Consider the following 16,254-nt stretch of genomic DNA (forward strand, 5'->3'; position numbering starts at 1 on the left):
ATGGGGAACCGGGAGGAGTTAGGGAGAGGAAGTTCGGGAGCCTGGGATGGATGTGTTTCGGGGCGACTGGACGGTGGGCACGGAAGGATGGCTGTGTAAGGACCCTAGGGTTGGGAGGAGTGTTTCGAGGGGTCCAGGATGAAGGTGTGTGCCTTCCCCTCTGCACAGAGAAACTTTGGGGATCCCGGGCATGTGTGGCTGCACAGTGCAGGGAAGGGATCTTTGGAGTGGAAGTGTGGACAGAGCAGGGAATGTACCCTAGGATCCTGGGTGGGAGAGCTTGAGAGTGGAAGTTCCACTTTGGGGGTGTTCAGGAGTGGGCGCGATGGCACTGAGATATGGGACGTGTGTTGTAGGATGTAGGTAGAGAGACCGGAACTGGAGTGTGGGGGTGTCGGGCATGTCCAGTATGGAGGTGAGGGTCCTGGGATGGTGCCAATTAGGACGAGTTAGGGGTTACCCTGGGATGATGCTTTGGGGGGAGAATTTTGTAGAGCCCGAAGGCAACATGAGGAGGCATCTCAGAGGGAATGGGGGTGGGAGGGAAGGAGATATGTTTATGGAAGTCTTGGGAAAAGACCCCATGGTTTGTGGGGTAGCTTGGGACAGGGATGTTGTATGGAAGACTCTGAGGAGTTGGGCTAGGGTTTGTGACCTCGTGGAGCGTCAGGTCCACTGGCAGTGACTGGAGGACCATGGAGATGTCCGGATTTGAAGGGATCAGGAATGGCCCGCTGGAAGTCTGAAGACTCTTAGACTGGGTTATTATTAGCAGAAATTGTCAGTACTTGCTTGTAGCAGCCCACCTTTCCCCTTCCGATTTGCCGTTTTCTATCTAGTGGAAGCTGGTACCCAAATAAATAACTGATGAGAATTTTGTCGGTAGGGATGGGGTGCGGTGGCTCACGCCTGTAATCCTAACACTTGGAGAGGCTGAAGTGGGATAATCCCTTGAGCCCAGGAGTTCGAGGCCAGCCTGGCCAACATAGCAAGACGTCATCTCTACAAAAAAGTACAAAAATTAGCCAGCTGTGGTGACATGCGCCTGTAGTCCCAGCTACTCAGGAGGCTGAGGTAGGAGGATTGCTTGAACCCCGGAGGTTGATGTGGCAGTGAGCCATGATTGCACCACTGCACTCCAGCCTGGGCGAAAGAGTGAGATCTTGTCTCAAAAAAAAAAAGCATTTTGTTCATAGGATGAGTAAAGACCCTCCAGTAACTCTCCCTCTGCCCTCACTTGTGGTGGCTGAGGCTTGGGGCTGGTGGGAACAGAATCCTTATGTAACTGCTCTCACTTCTGTCCCACTCTCTACTTCCGAAGCTGTTTCCCAGCATACATCTCATCAGATCTTCACAATGCCCCGTGATGTAGGCAGAGGCAGTGTCATTACCTCACTCAGCAATAACGGTACCAGCTGCAATTTAGTGAGCACATACCATGTCTGGGGCGCTGTATCAAGTACTGTGGATACAAGCTGTCATTTAATTCTTGCAGCATTCTGGGACGATAAAGGATATTCCCCCTGCCTTTAAAAAAGAAATCAGGAGAGGAAATGGAGGTTTTGAGAGGGTGATTTATCTAAGATCCCAGCAGATGAGCAGAAGGGCTGGTCTGTGGACCTTTTTTTTTTTTTTTTTTTTTTGAGACAGAGTCTCACTCTGTCATCCAGGCTGGAGTGCAGTGGCATGATCTTGGCTCATTGCAACCACTGCCTCCCAGATTCAAGCGATTCTCCTGCCTCAGCCTCCCAAGTAGCTGGGATTACAGGTGTGCACCACCACGCCTGGCTGATTTTTGTATTTTTAGTAGAGACGGGGTTTTGCCACGTTGGTCAGGCTGGTTTCAAACTCCTGGCCTCAAGAGATCCACCTGCCTCAGCCTCCCAAAGTGCTGGGATTACAGGCATAAGCCACCATGCCTGACTGTCGGTGGACTTTTAAGCCCATGTTCTGTGCCTCTCTGCTACCCAGTACAGTGGAGAAAATTGGTTCAGGCAAGCACAGTGGCCTCCCCAGGGTCACCCAAGCAGTCATAGCAGAGCTGGGACTGAATCTTGGCCTCTGGGACTTTGCACCAGTGCACCGCACAGCACCCACCACACCATCTTCTCATCCTGGAGGCTGATGAGAGAAAAGATGTTTATCCCCTCACTTACTGACCCTTCTTGGAGTTTGAGAGAAACTTGTGTCTGGCATGGTGCCAGCACTGTCACGTTGTACTTTTGTTTTCTTTTATTCTGTTATTCTGTTAGTAGAAATTCAGACATCTCGGAGGGGGGTGTGTGTGTGCGTTAGTGTGTGTATACACATATATATGTGAGTGAAAAAGGAAAGTTCCTTCTCTTCGTCCCTTTCCTGCTCTTCCCTCCTGAGAGGGAAGAGTTACTGTGCTTGTGTAATAGATGAACTATGCTGTATGTATCATTTTGTGACATAATAATGTGTTTTGGTTTTCCTTTCATATCAGCACAGAGAACTCTTATTCTTTTTGATAGCTACATAGCGTCCCATGGGCTGTTTGCACCATAGCTGGTTTGAGTTTGACCCTGGTTGGTGGACTTTTAGATTTTTTCTAGTTTTTCCCCCGTCAGACATGGCTGCAGTGAGAACCCCTTATTCTTGTGCATGTATGAAGCAGAACAGATGAGTGGAATAGTAGAATGGATGTGTTTATGAAACAGTGATTGGGCCGGGCGCGGTGGCTCGCACCTGTAATCCCAGCACTTTGGGAGGCCGAGGCAGGTGGATCACGAGGTCTGGAGTTCAAGACCAGCATGGCCAATATGGTGAAACCCCATCTCTACTAAAGATACAAAAATTAGTGGGGCGTGGTGGCGGGTGCCTGTAGTCCCAGATACTCAGGAGACTGAGGCAGGAGAATGAATCACTTGTACCCGGGAAGCGGAAGTTGCAGTGAGCCGAGATCACACCACTGCACTCCAGCCTGGGTGACAGAGCGAGATGCCATCTCAAAAAAAAAAAAAAAAAAAAGAAAGAAACAGTGATTGACTCTGCCACGTTGACCTACCAGTTTACTCTCCCATCAGCGGCACCTCTTTTACACACCTTTACTTGAACACTTAGCTCTAACAGACTGTGTGACTTCCTCTGTGAGATCCCTTAAGACCTGGGCAGTGTCAGGTTTTCCTGACGGACTCTGAATAACTTTTCTCTGAAGAGCTTAATACAGCTGCTCCTAGCGGAAGACCTGCCGTGCGACCCTGCTTGGTACATGTGTGTTGAATGGCAGAGAAGGCAGCCCCTCGGGAGGTCCTGCCAGTAGACACCGTAAGTTTGGAGCAGGAAGGTGGTGGAGCTGCAGTCTGATGATGAGCAGGCATTTGCTAGGTAGGGGATTCTGAGAAGTAAGTGATGCAGTTTCTGCCCATCCAAAACTTCCAGGCTGGCAGAGGAAGCTTGTTCGCGCAGGGGACCGCAGAGCTGTAGATGTTCATGCACAGTTGATTGTGTGGCTCTGCCCCTGTTCTGTGGCAACTCTGAGAGGGGAAGCTTTTTGAGGATGGGAGGGACCTTTTAATGAGGGATCTGAACTGGAGATTTGTATAGGAGCAGCGACAGGGAGCTGCAGTGAGTGCGGTGCCAGCAGAGAATGTGCGGAGCTGTCCCCTCCCCACTCCGGCTTCCTGGGGGCTTATCCCTGCCAGCAGCTGCTGAAGCTTGAGAAGGAGGTCCTTAGTAGATGCAGGGCTAGATGGCACGAAATGGGAACTCCTCCCAGGGAGCTGGGACAGGAAGCAGCGAATTCAGAGAGGCATCAGCTCCTGGGAGGACTGAATTGTTAGGACTCCTCCGAGGACTTCAGATGTCGCCTTGCTGGGAATAGCTGGAGGGGTGGAGAGGCAGTAGCTGCCAGGTATCAGAAGGTTTTGGGGGCGCATGCTCTCTGGCTCCGGCCAGAGGTAGTGGCAGTGGGTGGATGTAGTGAGCAGTGGTGAGTGGCACTTCCAGATCCCCAACCGACCCTCAGGCCTACCTTGGCCCTCGCAGACCTGACAGCCAGTGGGGGCTGCTGGCGTTTGCAGGGAGGGAGAGACTGGCCACTGATGCTTCCCGTTTTTGGTGGGTTTCCACCTCCCTGAGATGCTCCAACCACATCTTTCTGGTTCTCTTTCCAGAGGCACTGGGAAAGGGACAGCAAAGCAGAGTGGGCGGCTGAGACCCTCACGTCCTCATTAGGAGGAGGGAGACCACGGCTCGATGAGGCAGCAGAGGGATGAAGGGGGAACCCAGCCAGTGACAGGTCTGGGTGGGATGCCCAACTCCACCTCCTGCCCCCACAGATAGACCACTACTGTGTCCACTGCCCCTGTCCTAGTCCAGGCCACTACCGTTCTGTCCTGGGATTTCTGGGACTGCACTCATCTGTGATGGAGGTCTCTGTGTCCAGCTCTGCTGCTCTCCTGCTCCCTCCCTCCAGTCTCCCTCCAGAACTCCCTCCAGTCAGTTCTCCATGTTTTAGCTGGGGCTGCCTTTGTAACATGTGAATCGGTTACCTCTCTGTACTTAAAACCCTTCCATGGCTTCACTGAGCCTTTTACACGTTCTGAAGCAGCCATCCTGGCCTTCTTAGAGTTCCTTAAGCCCACCATGCAGCTCTTGTCTCTGTCCTCTGCCAGCAGGGCCCTTCCCTCCCCTGGCTAACTTCTCTTCAGCTTCAGGCCTTAGCTGAACTGTCGCCTCTTGTCCCTCCTCCCATAGCGTCCTTCGCTCCCGCAATGGGGTCCTAGTCACATTGCGTGTGAGTTGCTGCTCATGCCTGTCTCCTGCACGGGACTGAGCCCTGTGGGTGCAGGAACCACGTGGCTCCTCTGTTATTCCCCAGTGCCTTACTGGGGCACCTGATGTGTGTGGGCAGTCACCAAACAGTGGCAGGTGTTGACCAAGGTGTGGGTTCCCAGCAGGCTGAACTGCCCCTGGGAGGTTGAGGGATCAATCACCAAAGCCCAGGAGGGCAGGGAGGAGAGTGAGGAGGAAAGTTAGGACTTGTCTTTGGTGGTCAGTCCGCCTCTCCTCACATCTTCTCCAGTGATTCAGAGAGTAGATTTGGGGGACCGAGAAGATACACATAGGACAGAAACTCATGCTTCAGAGATGTTGATGTCATATAAGTAGTTTCCGTGTCTGGCCTTGGATGTTTATATACATATGTGTTGGTAAAAAGTGTTAAGAGGGAAAAAAATTTCCCATTCTTGAAGTGGACAGATGAGTTTTCTTTTCTATAAGGTAACTGGTGACATGTATTTCTTTTTTTTTTTTTTTTGAGACGAAGTCTCGCTCTGTCGACCAGGCTGGAGTGCAGTGGCACAATCTTGGCTCACTGCAACCTCCACTTCCCAGGTTCAAGCGATTCTCCTGCCTCAGCCTCCCGAGTAGCTGGGATTACAGGTGTGTACCACCACACCTGGCTAAGTTTTTTGTATTTTTAGTAGAGATGGGGTTTCACCATGTTGGCCAGGCTGGTCTCGAACTCCTGACCTCAAGTCATCTGCCCACCTCAGCCTCCCAAAGGGCTGGGATTACAGGCATGAGCCACTGTGCCTGGCCAATCCAGACATTTCTAGTTGATCTGGGGTCTCCAAGGGATCCTACCTCCCGTAAGGAACTGGGCCCATTTCGGAGTTGCAAAAAATGGACAGGGAAAATAAAAATGATGAGAGAAGTAGAAGCTGGCATTTGTTAGCCTTTATTCTGTGCCAGGCCTTGACTGAGCAGAACCTAGCACATGAGGGGAGGGCACTCTTATGAGTCTCATTTTCTAGAGGGGCAAATGGAGGCTTAGAGAAGGCCGATGACCTGCCTAAGATCATGTGGCGAGTAAGTGTCTAAGTTGGGCCTGGAGCTCTGGCTGTTCTGGGCTGGAACGGTGGGGTGCTTGGGGAGAAGCCAGAGATGAGCCCTGGGCCAGGGCTTTGGCAGAAGGGCTTCTGGACCATGGTCAGGGGCCAGGATCCTGCCTGGAAGGCAGTGCGCCCAGTGTCTCCAAATGACCTGTTGACAGACTGGAGCAGACGGGGCAGCTCAAGCCGGCAGACGGTGTGAAGTGCTTGGCAGGAACCCGGGGTCGTGTCTGTGGCACATTTCTCTCACACCCTGGGCGGAATGCAGTGGGACGGCTGGTCCCCACAGTGGGCTTGGCTTGTAAAGCTTTTCTATTGGAGCAGGAGCTGAGCCGAGCCACCCACTCTTGTCCCTAAGCTCTAGAAGTAGCTTCCCACGCCTCCCAGAGACAGATGCTCTGGTAAGAATAGTGGGACGCCACCTCCACCAGCAGCCCTAGGGACAGCACCTGCCAGAGGGCATCGGGGGTAGTCCAGGGCGGTGAATGCCCACCCTCCTCTCCACTGCCATCCCTGACCCGACTTCCCCCCAAAGGCAGCCACCAGGTGAGGCCCAGGCTGGCCCTATTGTCATCTCAGGGGTTAAGGGCTCCCCGTTGGCCCTCATTGTGGGTGACGTGGCAGGGGGCCCTGGAAACAGATCCAGCCTGTCCTCTCAGTGCTCCCTGAACCCTGGCTTGGGGTCTTTGCACCTGAGGAAGTGGCTGCCGCCCATCACTGTGGGGTGGCTGTGGGCTGGCACTATACCTGGGTGAGTGACGGACACACCGGCAGTGAGCCTGAGCCCCATTGTCTTCCTTTGCCTCCTGTCTGCCCTCCCAGGCTCAGGTGGCCTTCCTTCAGGGAGAGAGGAAAGGGCAGGAGAATCTAAAGACGGACCTGGTGCGGCGGATCAAGATGCTAGAGTATGCGCTGAAGCAGGAAAGGTGAGCCTTCATCCTGCCCTGGGCCTGCCTTCTGGGTCCATCTCAAGCACAGCGTCAGGAGGCCACCAGCCATGCCTCCTTCCAGCTAAGGGAGATTTGGAGTCGACATTCTTTTCCATCATTCCAGTACCATAAGATTCTAGGGGAGAAACAAGACAGAGTAGGTGGGATTTGGGCTAGACATCAGGAACAATATTCACGATGCTAGTGGCCCGCTGTGAGCCAAATATCGTATAGTCCTTACCTCCGTTATCCCTTATCCCTTCCAATAGCCTAACGGGTATTGTTAGCCCTGTTTCAGATAAGGAACTGGGGTTTCAGGGCTGATGGTTTCTTCAAGGGCCCCTGAGAGCAACCTAGGTTGCCTGACTCCAGGGAGCGGTTTCTTTCACCAGGCCAGGGCTGTGGGGGGTGCTTCAGCCTCAATGGTAGGAGACCAGTTGGGGGAGGCCCTGTGATTTGGGGTTTGGGATTCCGGATTCCTTAGGTAACTACTGACCCTGTCTACTCTCCCCCATCTCTTATTCATTAATCATTTGCTCTTTTAGGGCCAAATATCATAAACTGAAGTTTGGGACAGACCTGAACCAGGGGGAGAAGAAAGCAGATGTGTCAGAACAAGGTACCCACCCTCTGATGCTCGCACTGTCGGCACTCTCCCGTGGAAGCTGAGTGTGCTGGAGAAACTGGAAGATGGGGTGCCTCTTTGTCACTTTGCTCCTTAAAAGGCAGAATCGGCCCTGGGGCTGGGGAAGGGCGGAATCTCACTCTCAGAGCCCTCCCCATGGGCTGCCAGGTCCTGTGCTGGACCCTGGGGGCCAGTCCTGCTTGGGTCCCCCTGTGTAACAGAGGCAGACACACGAGCAGCTCACGGGATCCCTTTGCGAGGAGTGGGCGCCAGGGCTATTTATAGAGTGCTGGGGACGGTGCAGGAAAGCCGGGGAAGACGTCACTGAGGAGGTGGCGTTTGAACAGGGTTGCCATTCAGTCGTTCATCCAAAAAAGACTTTATTTGTAGGGTACAGGCTTTGTATCACAGATCAGGAATACAGCAGAGAGCACGGGAGACATGGTCCCTACCCTCTGGTCCCTTAGAGTCTAAGCTCCTTGAAAGATGATTCCGTTCCCCAGCAGGAGAGTCAGGGGAGAGAGCACAGATACAGAGACGCACACTGAAAGAGTTAGGGGATAGGGAGTCGGTCAGTGTGACTGGGCAAACGGTGTAGGGCAGAGGATGTGGGAGGGCGGGCTGGGTGAGGGGGAAGCTTGGCCGAGGCAAGCTGAGAAGACCTTGTGTGCTCAGCTGATAGTGATGGTCATTACCTGTTGCCAGCTCCTCTCACTAGAACGGAAGTTCGACAAGGGCAGGTCTTTGTTTACCGGTGTAGCCCAGGCCTCTGGCCAGGCGTAACGTAGATGCCCAGGAAAGACTTGAGTAAAATACTAAGCAAATTAGCTCATTGCATCCTTTCAGCACTCCCAAGAGGGAGATGCTGTTATCATTAAGCTCATTTCTCAGAGGACGAAACTGACACTGCTTACACTAACTCAGGGTCACACAGCTGACCTGTGTGGGGCAGAGCCGGGCTTGAACCCAGTCGGCCCTTCTCTCAGAACCAGGCCAGCTTTCTGTGAAGGAAAATGACAACTCGCCCAGAGTTTTGAGATAAAATCCTTACCTTGTCGGGGGCCAGTTTGGGGAACCACCAGTCAGGAGACCTAGAGATGAGACCGCTTCAAGGAGGAGGAATCCCCGCGTGACGGAAGAGGGCAGGGTTCCAACACTCAGGAAGTGACGCCACGGGACCCGTAACAGTGACTGATTTGGGTTGGAGGGGTGAGGAAGATGGAGGAGGTGATGGGTAGGTGGCAGTGGCCTGACTAAGCCTCCGTTCTCTCACCCACCAGTCTCCAATGGACCCGTGGAATCGGTCACCCTGGAGAACAGCCCGTTGGTGTGGAAGGAGGGGCGGCAGCTTCTCCGACAGTGAGTATGCTCGGGGAGGGGGGCTGGGGACACATGGCACATTTGACTTGAGAGATAAGTCCAAAGACTCCACAGTCCTTTTCCGTCCCCACTGGGGACGCTGAACTATCAGGATCTTAGCCGGCCGTGGCTGGAATGGCTTTCACCCTGTGGGCGGAGCCTGGCCTGGGGAGAGGGAGGGAAACCCGCTGCAGGAGGCAGACATGGGGACACCCCTGTTGGAATGTATCCCTGAATGCCTCTGTGGCTTTTTTTTTTTTTTTGTCTCAGTGGCCATAGGAGCCCTGTGTGGCTTTTTTTTTTTTTTTTAATACCTTGTGAAGATTTATGAAGTGTGGCTTTTTATTCCCCAAGGGTAATATTAAATTATTTTTATTTGTTAATTATTTATTTAAAGACTAATCAAATACAGTAGTGGGAAGTGGGGAGAAGGCAGATCTGTAAGTAGGTCTGTAGTTGACTGTGAATGATCACAGTAACTCACCATGTTTGGACGAGCAAATTATTAATGTTATTATTATTTATTATTATTTTTTGAGACAGTTTCTGCTCTGTTGCCCAGGCTGCAGTGCAGTGGCACGATCTCAGCTCACTGCAACCTCTGCCTCCATCCACCTCAGACTATTCTCCTGCCTCAGCCTCCTGAGTAGCTGGGATTACAGGCAGGTGCCATCACACCCAGCTAATTTTTGTATTTTTTAGTAGAGATGGGGTTTCAGCATGTTGGCCAGGCTGGTCTCAAACTCCTGAGCTCAAGTGATCCGCCTGCCTCGGCCTCCCAAAGTGCTGGGATTACAGGTGTGAGCCACTGTGCCCAGCCCAGCTTATATATTTTATAAAAGCTGGGATTTGTTTTCACTATTAAGAGTTGCAAACATCGGCCAGGTGCAGTGGCTCATGCGTGTAATTCCAGCACTTTGGGAGGCTGAGGCGGGCAGATCACGAGGTCAGGAGATCGAGACCATCCTGGCTAACACGGTGAAACCCCATCTCTACTAAAAATACAAAAAATTAGCCAGGCGTGGTGGCGGGCGCCTGTAGTCCCAGCTACTCGGGAGGCTGAGGCAGGAGAATGGCGTGAACCCAGGAGGCGGAGCTTGCAGTGAGCCCAGATCATGCCACTGCACTCCAGCCTGGGCGACAGAGCAAGACTCCTTCTCAACAACAACAACAACAACAACAACAAAAAGTTACGAACATCTCTCCATATTAATTAGTTATGTTGCATCACTTTGAAGACCTTATAATTTCCTTCCTTTGGTCCTATAGAGAAAAAAAAAACCAACATATGGTTGTCATATAGATAACCATAACTCTCCATGGCCAGTTCCTTGTATTTTGTCGAGGTTGCTTTTAATTTTTTTGTATTATAGACAATGTGATAAAAATCAGGAAGGTATTTGTGCATAGCCTTGATAGATAACTGGAAGTGGGGTTGCTAGCTTAAAGTGTGTGCAAAGAATAACCCTAAAACAATAATAGTAATACTAACAGGCTACACTTACCAAGTACCTATTATGTGCCTGGCACTGTGCTAAACATTTTCCACCTGTTGGCTCCTCACTGAGCTCTCTGTGTGGTGTAATGCCAGTGTTCCCCTCATGAGAAAACTGGCATGCGGTGAGGTGATCTGTTTACACAAGGTTGCATGGTTAATTTGTGGAATCTTGGGCAATCCGCCCCCAGTGCCCAGCTTTAAAGCCCCATGCTTCCCTGTCTCTCTTTTGGTGGGGAGATAGAAGCCTCAGACACACACAGGCACACAGGATGAGATGTACATGCAGGTGCGTGCAGCCTAACATTCAAGAGACAGGGTCAGGGCTGCGAAGGGACAGGGAATGGCAAAGGCCTCCTGGCCAGGAAGCCTCCTGAGGACTAGCAAGGGACTGTTGTCTGTGTATTTTGAAGCCACAGATACCCCAAATTGATTTTTGTTCTTTTTTCCTTCTTCTTTTTTTACTTTTAGTCCAGTCCCAGCTGGCTTCAGTTTTTAAATTGCAGAAGTAATAAGTGCTCATTTGTAGAAGTAAGTAGAATAAGTTGCAAAAGTTCCGCTTACGCCCCTAATCCCATTCTCCAGAGGTCGCTGCTGTTATGTTTTTTATAGATCTTTCTAGGCCTCTTGGGGGACATAATACAAACGTGTGTTTGCGTGTGGTGTAAGCTTTATGCACATTAACGCCTTTTTGTTTTTTTCTACAAACATTGGCATCATGTGGATCATAGAACTTAGCGTTTTCGTTCTGCTGTTTACCGTGGCCAGCTTCCCTTAAGGCTCTGCCCTGTTGATCTTCTGCCTCGCAGCGCTATGAGTCATTTGCTGACACAGCCCCTGTCGGTGGGTGCTGAGGCTGGTCCCTGTGCTTTGGCTTCCCCATACAGCAGTGCAGGGAGCACCCTCACACATAGCATTGTGTGTGTGTACAAGGGCTTCCATTTGAAATAGCCTTGACGGGGAACAGCTGGAGCGAGGGTGTGCTTATGTCAGATTTTGGTGTATGCTCTTAAATGGCCCCTTGAGAGGTTGTCTCAGTTTGCATTGGCCCCTGCAGTACATGAAGAAGCCCAGGGGATGTCTGACCCACATGGCTCTGCACCCCTGCAGGTACCTGGAAGAGGTGGGCTACACAGACACCATCCTCGACATGCGATCCAAGCGCGTCCGTTCCCTGCTGGGCCGCTCGCTGGAGCTCAACGGGGCAGTGGAGCCGAGTGAAGGGGCCCCCAGGGCTCCACCAGGCCCTGTGGGGCTCAGTGGCGGGGAGTCGCTGCTGGTGAAACAGATCGAGGAGCAGATAAAGAGGTGAGCCCATGGGCCTGGCAGGTGTGTCTCTCTGTTCCTCCTGACTGCTGGTGAAGGCCAGGGTCAGAGTGTCAGCTGATGGCATTGGGTGCCCTGGTGGCCCCTCCTCCTGGAGTATGCCGTGGGTTCCCTTGTTCCGAAACCCTGAGTCCCTTCACTGCTGTGATCCCCTGGATTCTGTTCTGGGTTCCCTCCACACACTTCCCTATGGCCTCATCTCCAGCCCTGCCCCCATCCTGATACTCAGGCCTGCCCGCTTTTCGGTCGTGTGGGGTGCTTACCGAAGGCAGACCCTGGGTGCCTCGCCAGCAGGGAGTGGAGCACACGTGGTCACCACCCTCAGGAAGCTCTGGCTTGTTCACTGTCATCAGCAATTGTCAGTTAAGCAGAACAAATGAGGCCACGTAGGTGATGCTAAGCACGATGGAGACCACGAGGGCCAATATGTGCTTCTCTGTGGGAGGTGGGCAGGGAGGGCCTCTGTGGGCATTAAATGGAGGGTAAGTCACACGAGTGGCTGGGAGGAGAATGTTCTAGGCAGGGCACAGTGAACCCCGAGGGCCAGAGGCAGGAGAGACGCAGCCTGCACAGAAGCAGCACGAGGCCGGCGTGGCCGCAGGCAGTGAGGCGTGGGCTGCGGGGAGGTTGTGGTCTCAGGAGTCAGCCACTCGGCCTTGGGCTGGGATAGAGTCAGAGTTTGACTCAGGGTTGTGGGAAGCCAGTGCTTTCGTGCAGGTGAGTGACATAATCTGACGTACCTGATCCACTCTAAGAAGGAGAGGTGTAGGAGGGTCACAGAGGAGGCAGGGGGACCAGTTAGGAGATGGCTCAATGTCCAGGACAGAGCTGACGGACTTTAGCGGTGGTGAGGCGAGAGGTGTCAGCTTCCCCAGAGGCTTTCAGGCAGTCGACAGTAAAGGACTGCAGCTAAGGGGAGAGGAAAAGAAACAAGCGACTCCAGGGTTTGGTGTGAGCCATTGGAGCAGCATCCCCTGAGACGGGGAAGCCTGGGAGTGGAAGTTCTGGGGGCCGCCGAGGTTGTGTGAAGTGTGAGTGGCCTGTTTACCCCCACGTGGAGAAGCAGAGCTCGTCTGGAGCTCGGGGGCATTTGGCCCCTAAACATAGCTCTAGTTGAACAAGCACATGGGCGTTCTTTGGAAAGCCATGGCCGTCTGCAGTGCCTGCAGGAGTGAGTGTAGATGGCGCAGAGAAGAGATCTGGGGACTGCCTGGGTGCTCTCCCACTTAGAGGCTGGAGGGAGGAACAGGAGGAGGAAGCTGAGAAAGAGGCTGAGCCTGTGCAGCGTGTCAGTGTCGTTGTGGGAGGAAGGCCCGTGAGAATGGAGTCCTGTGTCCCACTGCAAGTGCAGCGAGTGTTCTGAGGATGGAGTGGAGCTCTGGGGATGGCAGCCGTGAGGCGAGAGGGTACATCTCCAGTAACCTCTGCACCCATTGGTACCTGGCAGTTGACAAGGCCTCCAGGGCATCAACCTGATGGCAGAAAGTGGGGATGTTTGCATCGATCTGCACTTTGAATTCCACCCTGCCTTCTCCCGCAGTCAGGCTGGGTCAATACCTCCTCTGCTATAACTTGTCATGAAGTTGGAAGCCAGGAGGTGGAAGGAGGAGTGCCATCTGTTGCTGGGGATAGTGCAGGCTCCTGGGTAGCAGGGATCGCCGGCGCCCCTGCTTGCGCGAGGCTGGCTGGCTTTCGGTGCCTCGCCGAGCATTTGTAGAATGGCCGAGCATTTGTAGAATGGCTGAGCATTTGTAGAATGGCCGGTTCCTCTTTCCTGCAGGGCGTGTTTGCCTCCTGCCTGACCTGCCCTTGTGGTCTGACTGGGCTGTAGGAATGGGGACTGCTGAGTCAGTGGCACTTTCTCATCCAGCTTTCCTTCTGACTCAGCACAGGATGGAAATTTGTGACCAGGGTTGGGGGCTAGCCCTCTGAAACTCAGGTCAGCGGTCAGTGAGGAGCTGGGCTCCGTTTGTGGTCTGAGTGAGGCTTCCAGTTGGAATGAGCATTTGTTGGGCAGAGGCTGGGGTTGGGGCTCTGTGTGTGACCAGAGTCAAGGCTGCTCAGGGCTCAGGGGGTTAGCGGGGTCTGGGCTCTGGCCACCAAGCCTGGGAGGGCACCTTCCTATCTGAGCTTTGACACCTGGCAGGACTCATGCCTCCTCTCTTCCGCTGTCTTCGGCAGGAATGCGGCCGGCAAAGATGGCAAAGAACGCTTGGGCGGCTCAGTGCTGGGGCAGATCCCCTTCCTGCAGAACTGCGAGGACGAAGACAGCGACGAGGACGATGAGCTGGACAGCGTGCAGCACAAGAAGCAGCGTGTGAAGGTGAGCCCTTCCTCCACGACCTGCACAGCCTGGCCTGGGTGTGACCTGATCAAGGCCCTTCCCAGAGTCAGCCTGGGCCTTCAGGGGCTGTGGTGTGTGCTGGCAGCAGGGATATGGAGACACACAGGCCCTGGCCTGGAGGAGCTTGTGGCCAGCAGCAGCCTTGTAAATAGTCATGTGCAGAAGGACGCGTTGTGGTGGAGGCAGGGGCATGTGCCCATGAAGGAGGGACCTGTGGGAGATGGCCTCGGAGCTTTCCCTGAGCCCCAGGCTTCCCATTAGCGGGTCCCTTTGCCTGGGTCCCCTCTCTTTCCTCCTTTAGACTCAGCTCAGACACCCCCTCCTCCAGGAAGCCTTCTCCGACTCACCCTGGGCTCCCTTCCCTGGCCCTGGCCACTCTGGGGTCCTCCCTGTCTGGTCTGTATTCCTCCTGACCCCTCCCTGGGAGGGACTGGGCCTGTGTGGGCCTCCACTCCATCTCCAGTATCCCCAGTGTGGCTCAGCACAGAGTCACACCCCAAGTGGAGTGGCGTGCACGGAGCCACAGCACTGCAGGAGGCCTAGAGGAAGAGCAGGAGGGCTGAGTCCAGGGTCTCAAATGCTGGCCCCTGGTCCAGACGCTTGGTCCTTCCCACGCCTCTGAGAATTTCTAGTCCTTTTTCACCCCTCCACCCATTCCATCAGGAATCATCCGTGGTGTTTGCACCCCTTCAGGCCCGCGCCCTTGGGCTGGCTGGTTGGGTAGGGCTCTCTGTCTCCACGCACCAGCCCTCCAGCGAGGCCCAGCTGGGAACCTAGGGAACTGCCCATGGCTCCCTGGCGGCCCTGGCCCAGCTGCGTGAGTTCGGGCCCACACCTCTTTGTCTTGGCTTCATTCTCCTCACCCTTTAGATGGGGCTGAGTCCCTCTGTCTGGGTTGTTGAGGATTTAATTAGAATGAGCTGGTGCCCAGGAAGCCCTCAGCTGCACGGTGGCTGTCCCCCAAGTGCTCATTAGATGTTAGTCAGTGGCGCTGGTGGCACTTGGTAGTGGTGGAGCCCTCATGGTTCCAGGCACTATTGGCGGAGCACAGTTGCCACTCGTGTGCCCCCCAGAGCACCTGTGGTGGTTCCCTCCTCTGGAGTCCTGAGCCCGGCCGCTGCCTTTCTGGGCATGCTGTCTAAACCCTCCCCTTCCCCATTCTTTGCACAAGTGTTGAATAAACCTTGGCGCTAGGTCTTCTCCATGCCCCTTCCCTCTGGTCCCCCCCGTGCAGGTCAGAGGCTGGCCCCTCACTGGTGCCCGAGAGGTGTCGCCAAACTCAGCCTGGGGCGCTCACATGTGGAAGGGGCCAGCCACGCCCTGGAGAAGTTCACAGTGGGCAGAGCTTGGCCTTGGTGACCTAGGGCAAGTGGGTTCCTGCTGCTCAGCCTGTCTCCTGGCCTGTAATGTGGGAATGATAATGACAGTGTTCACGGTGGCTGTTCCCAGGGTTGGGGGTTAAGTGAAGTCGTGTCTGCGAGGGGTAGTCAGTGTTCATTCAGTGAGTGGAATTTGCTCTTGTGCCAGCATGGCAGCCGGTGCTGTGTTTATGGCTACAATGCTGTGGTCCATTCGTCCTCACTTGTTTGCACCTCCATATATTCACACACGGACACCAGTGCATATCTGCTCTCCCTGCAGGCAGATTGTTGCATTATCTGACTTTTCTTCATCCAAGGCACCTTGCTGGGGGACTGGAGCAGGCTGAGCCCAGGCTAGGCCAAGGGCTGCATGAGGGTGGAGTCAGGCCAACTGGCCCTAGTGGTAGCAGCTGTCCAAGGCCCAGCAGGGGGCGCTCCCGGGCAGCTGGCTGGCGGCTGAGGCAGCCCCATGAGCAGAGACGGGCCCAGAGCCCCGGCTTATCTGTTCCTAGGCACGGAGGTGGCTTAGTCTCTGGACAAGAGGCCCCCTGACTTGTCTCGCTTTCTCTGTGCGCCAGCTCCCATCCAAGGCCCTGGTGCCCGAAATGGAAGACGAGGACGAGGAAGATGACTCCGAGGATGCTATCAATGAGTTTGATTTCCTGGGCTCAGGAGAGGATGGGGAAGGGGCTCCAGACCCTCGGCGGTGCACTGTGGATGGAAGCCCCCACGAGCTGGGTGAGCTGATGTTTTCTGGCCAGCCCCCGCTTGCCTTCCCCACCGAGGGGGTGGGAGCAGGCTCAGCTGCCCGCAGCTGCTTCCTGTGCAGGGTCTCTCTACCGGACGGATATGTTTCCTGAGAGGAGGGTAGCCAAGGAGAGCAGGAGGCCCAGGCCATGGCCGCCGGCCCCTCACCCCTTCCCTGGAAAATCCCCATGGAGACGCAGGCAGGCCTGG

General features: G+C 54.3%; 1 protein-coding gene across 4 annotated transcripts in view; it reads left to right on the plus strand.

Moving 5' to 3' along the window:
* STRN4 (striatin 4) overlaps window positions 1-16,254 on the plus strand; it is a 26,384-nt gene that overhangs the window by 1,236 nt on the left and 8,894 nt on the right. For 3 of the 4 annotated variants that reach the window (XM_055236025.2, XM_055236021.2, XM_055236020.2), the window contains exons 2-7: window positions 6,681-6,784; window positions 7,333-7,406; window positions 8,693-8,771; window positions 11,377-11,574; window positions 13,774-13,915; window positions 15,876-16,035. In XM_055236025.2, coding sequence (XP_055092000.1) covers window positions 6,756-6,784; window positions 7,333-7,406; window positions 8,693-8,771; window positions 11,377-11,574; window positions 13,774-13,915; window positions 15,876-16,035 — 682 coding nt within the window. In that variant the 5' untranslated portion in view covers window positions 6,681-6,755. Of the gene's footprint in view, window positions 1-6,267; window positions 6,405-6,680; window positions 6,785-7,332; window positions 7,407-8,692; window positions 8,772-11,376; window positions 11,575-13,773; window positions 13,916-15,875; window positions 16,036-16,254 lie in introns of those variants that run through there. The other variant, XM_063615802.1, reaches the window with a different exon arrangement.

Source organism: Symphalangus syndactylus, chromosome 13 (genome assembly GCF_028878055.3).
Source record: "Symphalangus syndactylus isolate Jambi chromosome 13, NHGRI_mSymSyn1-v2.1_pri, whole genome shotgun sequence".
NCBI classification, from domain to species: domain Eukaryota; kingdom Metazoa; phylum Chordata; class Mammalia; order Primates; family Hylobatidae; genus Symphalangus; species Symphalangus syndactylus.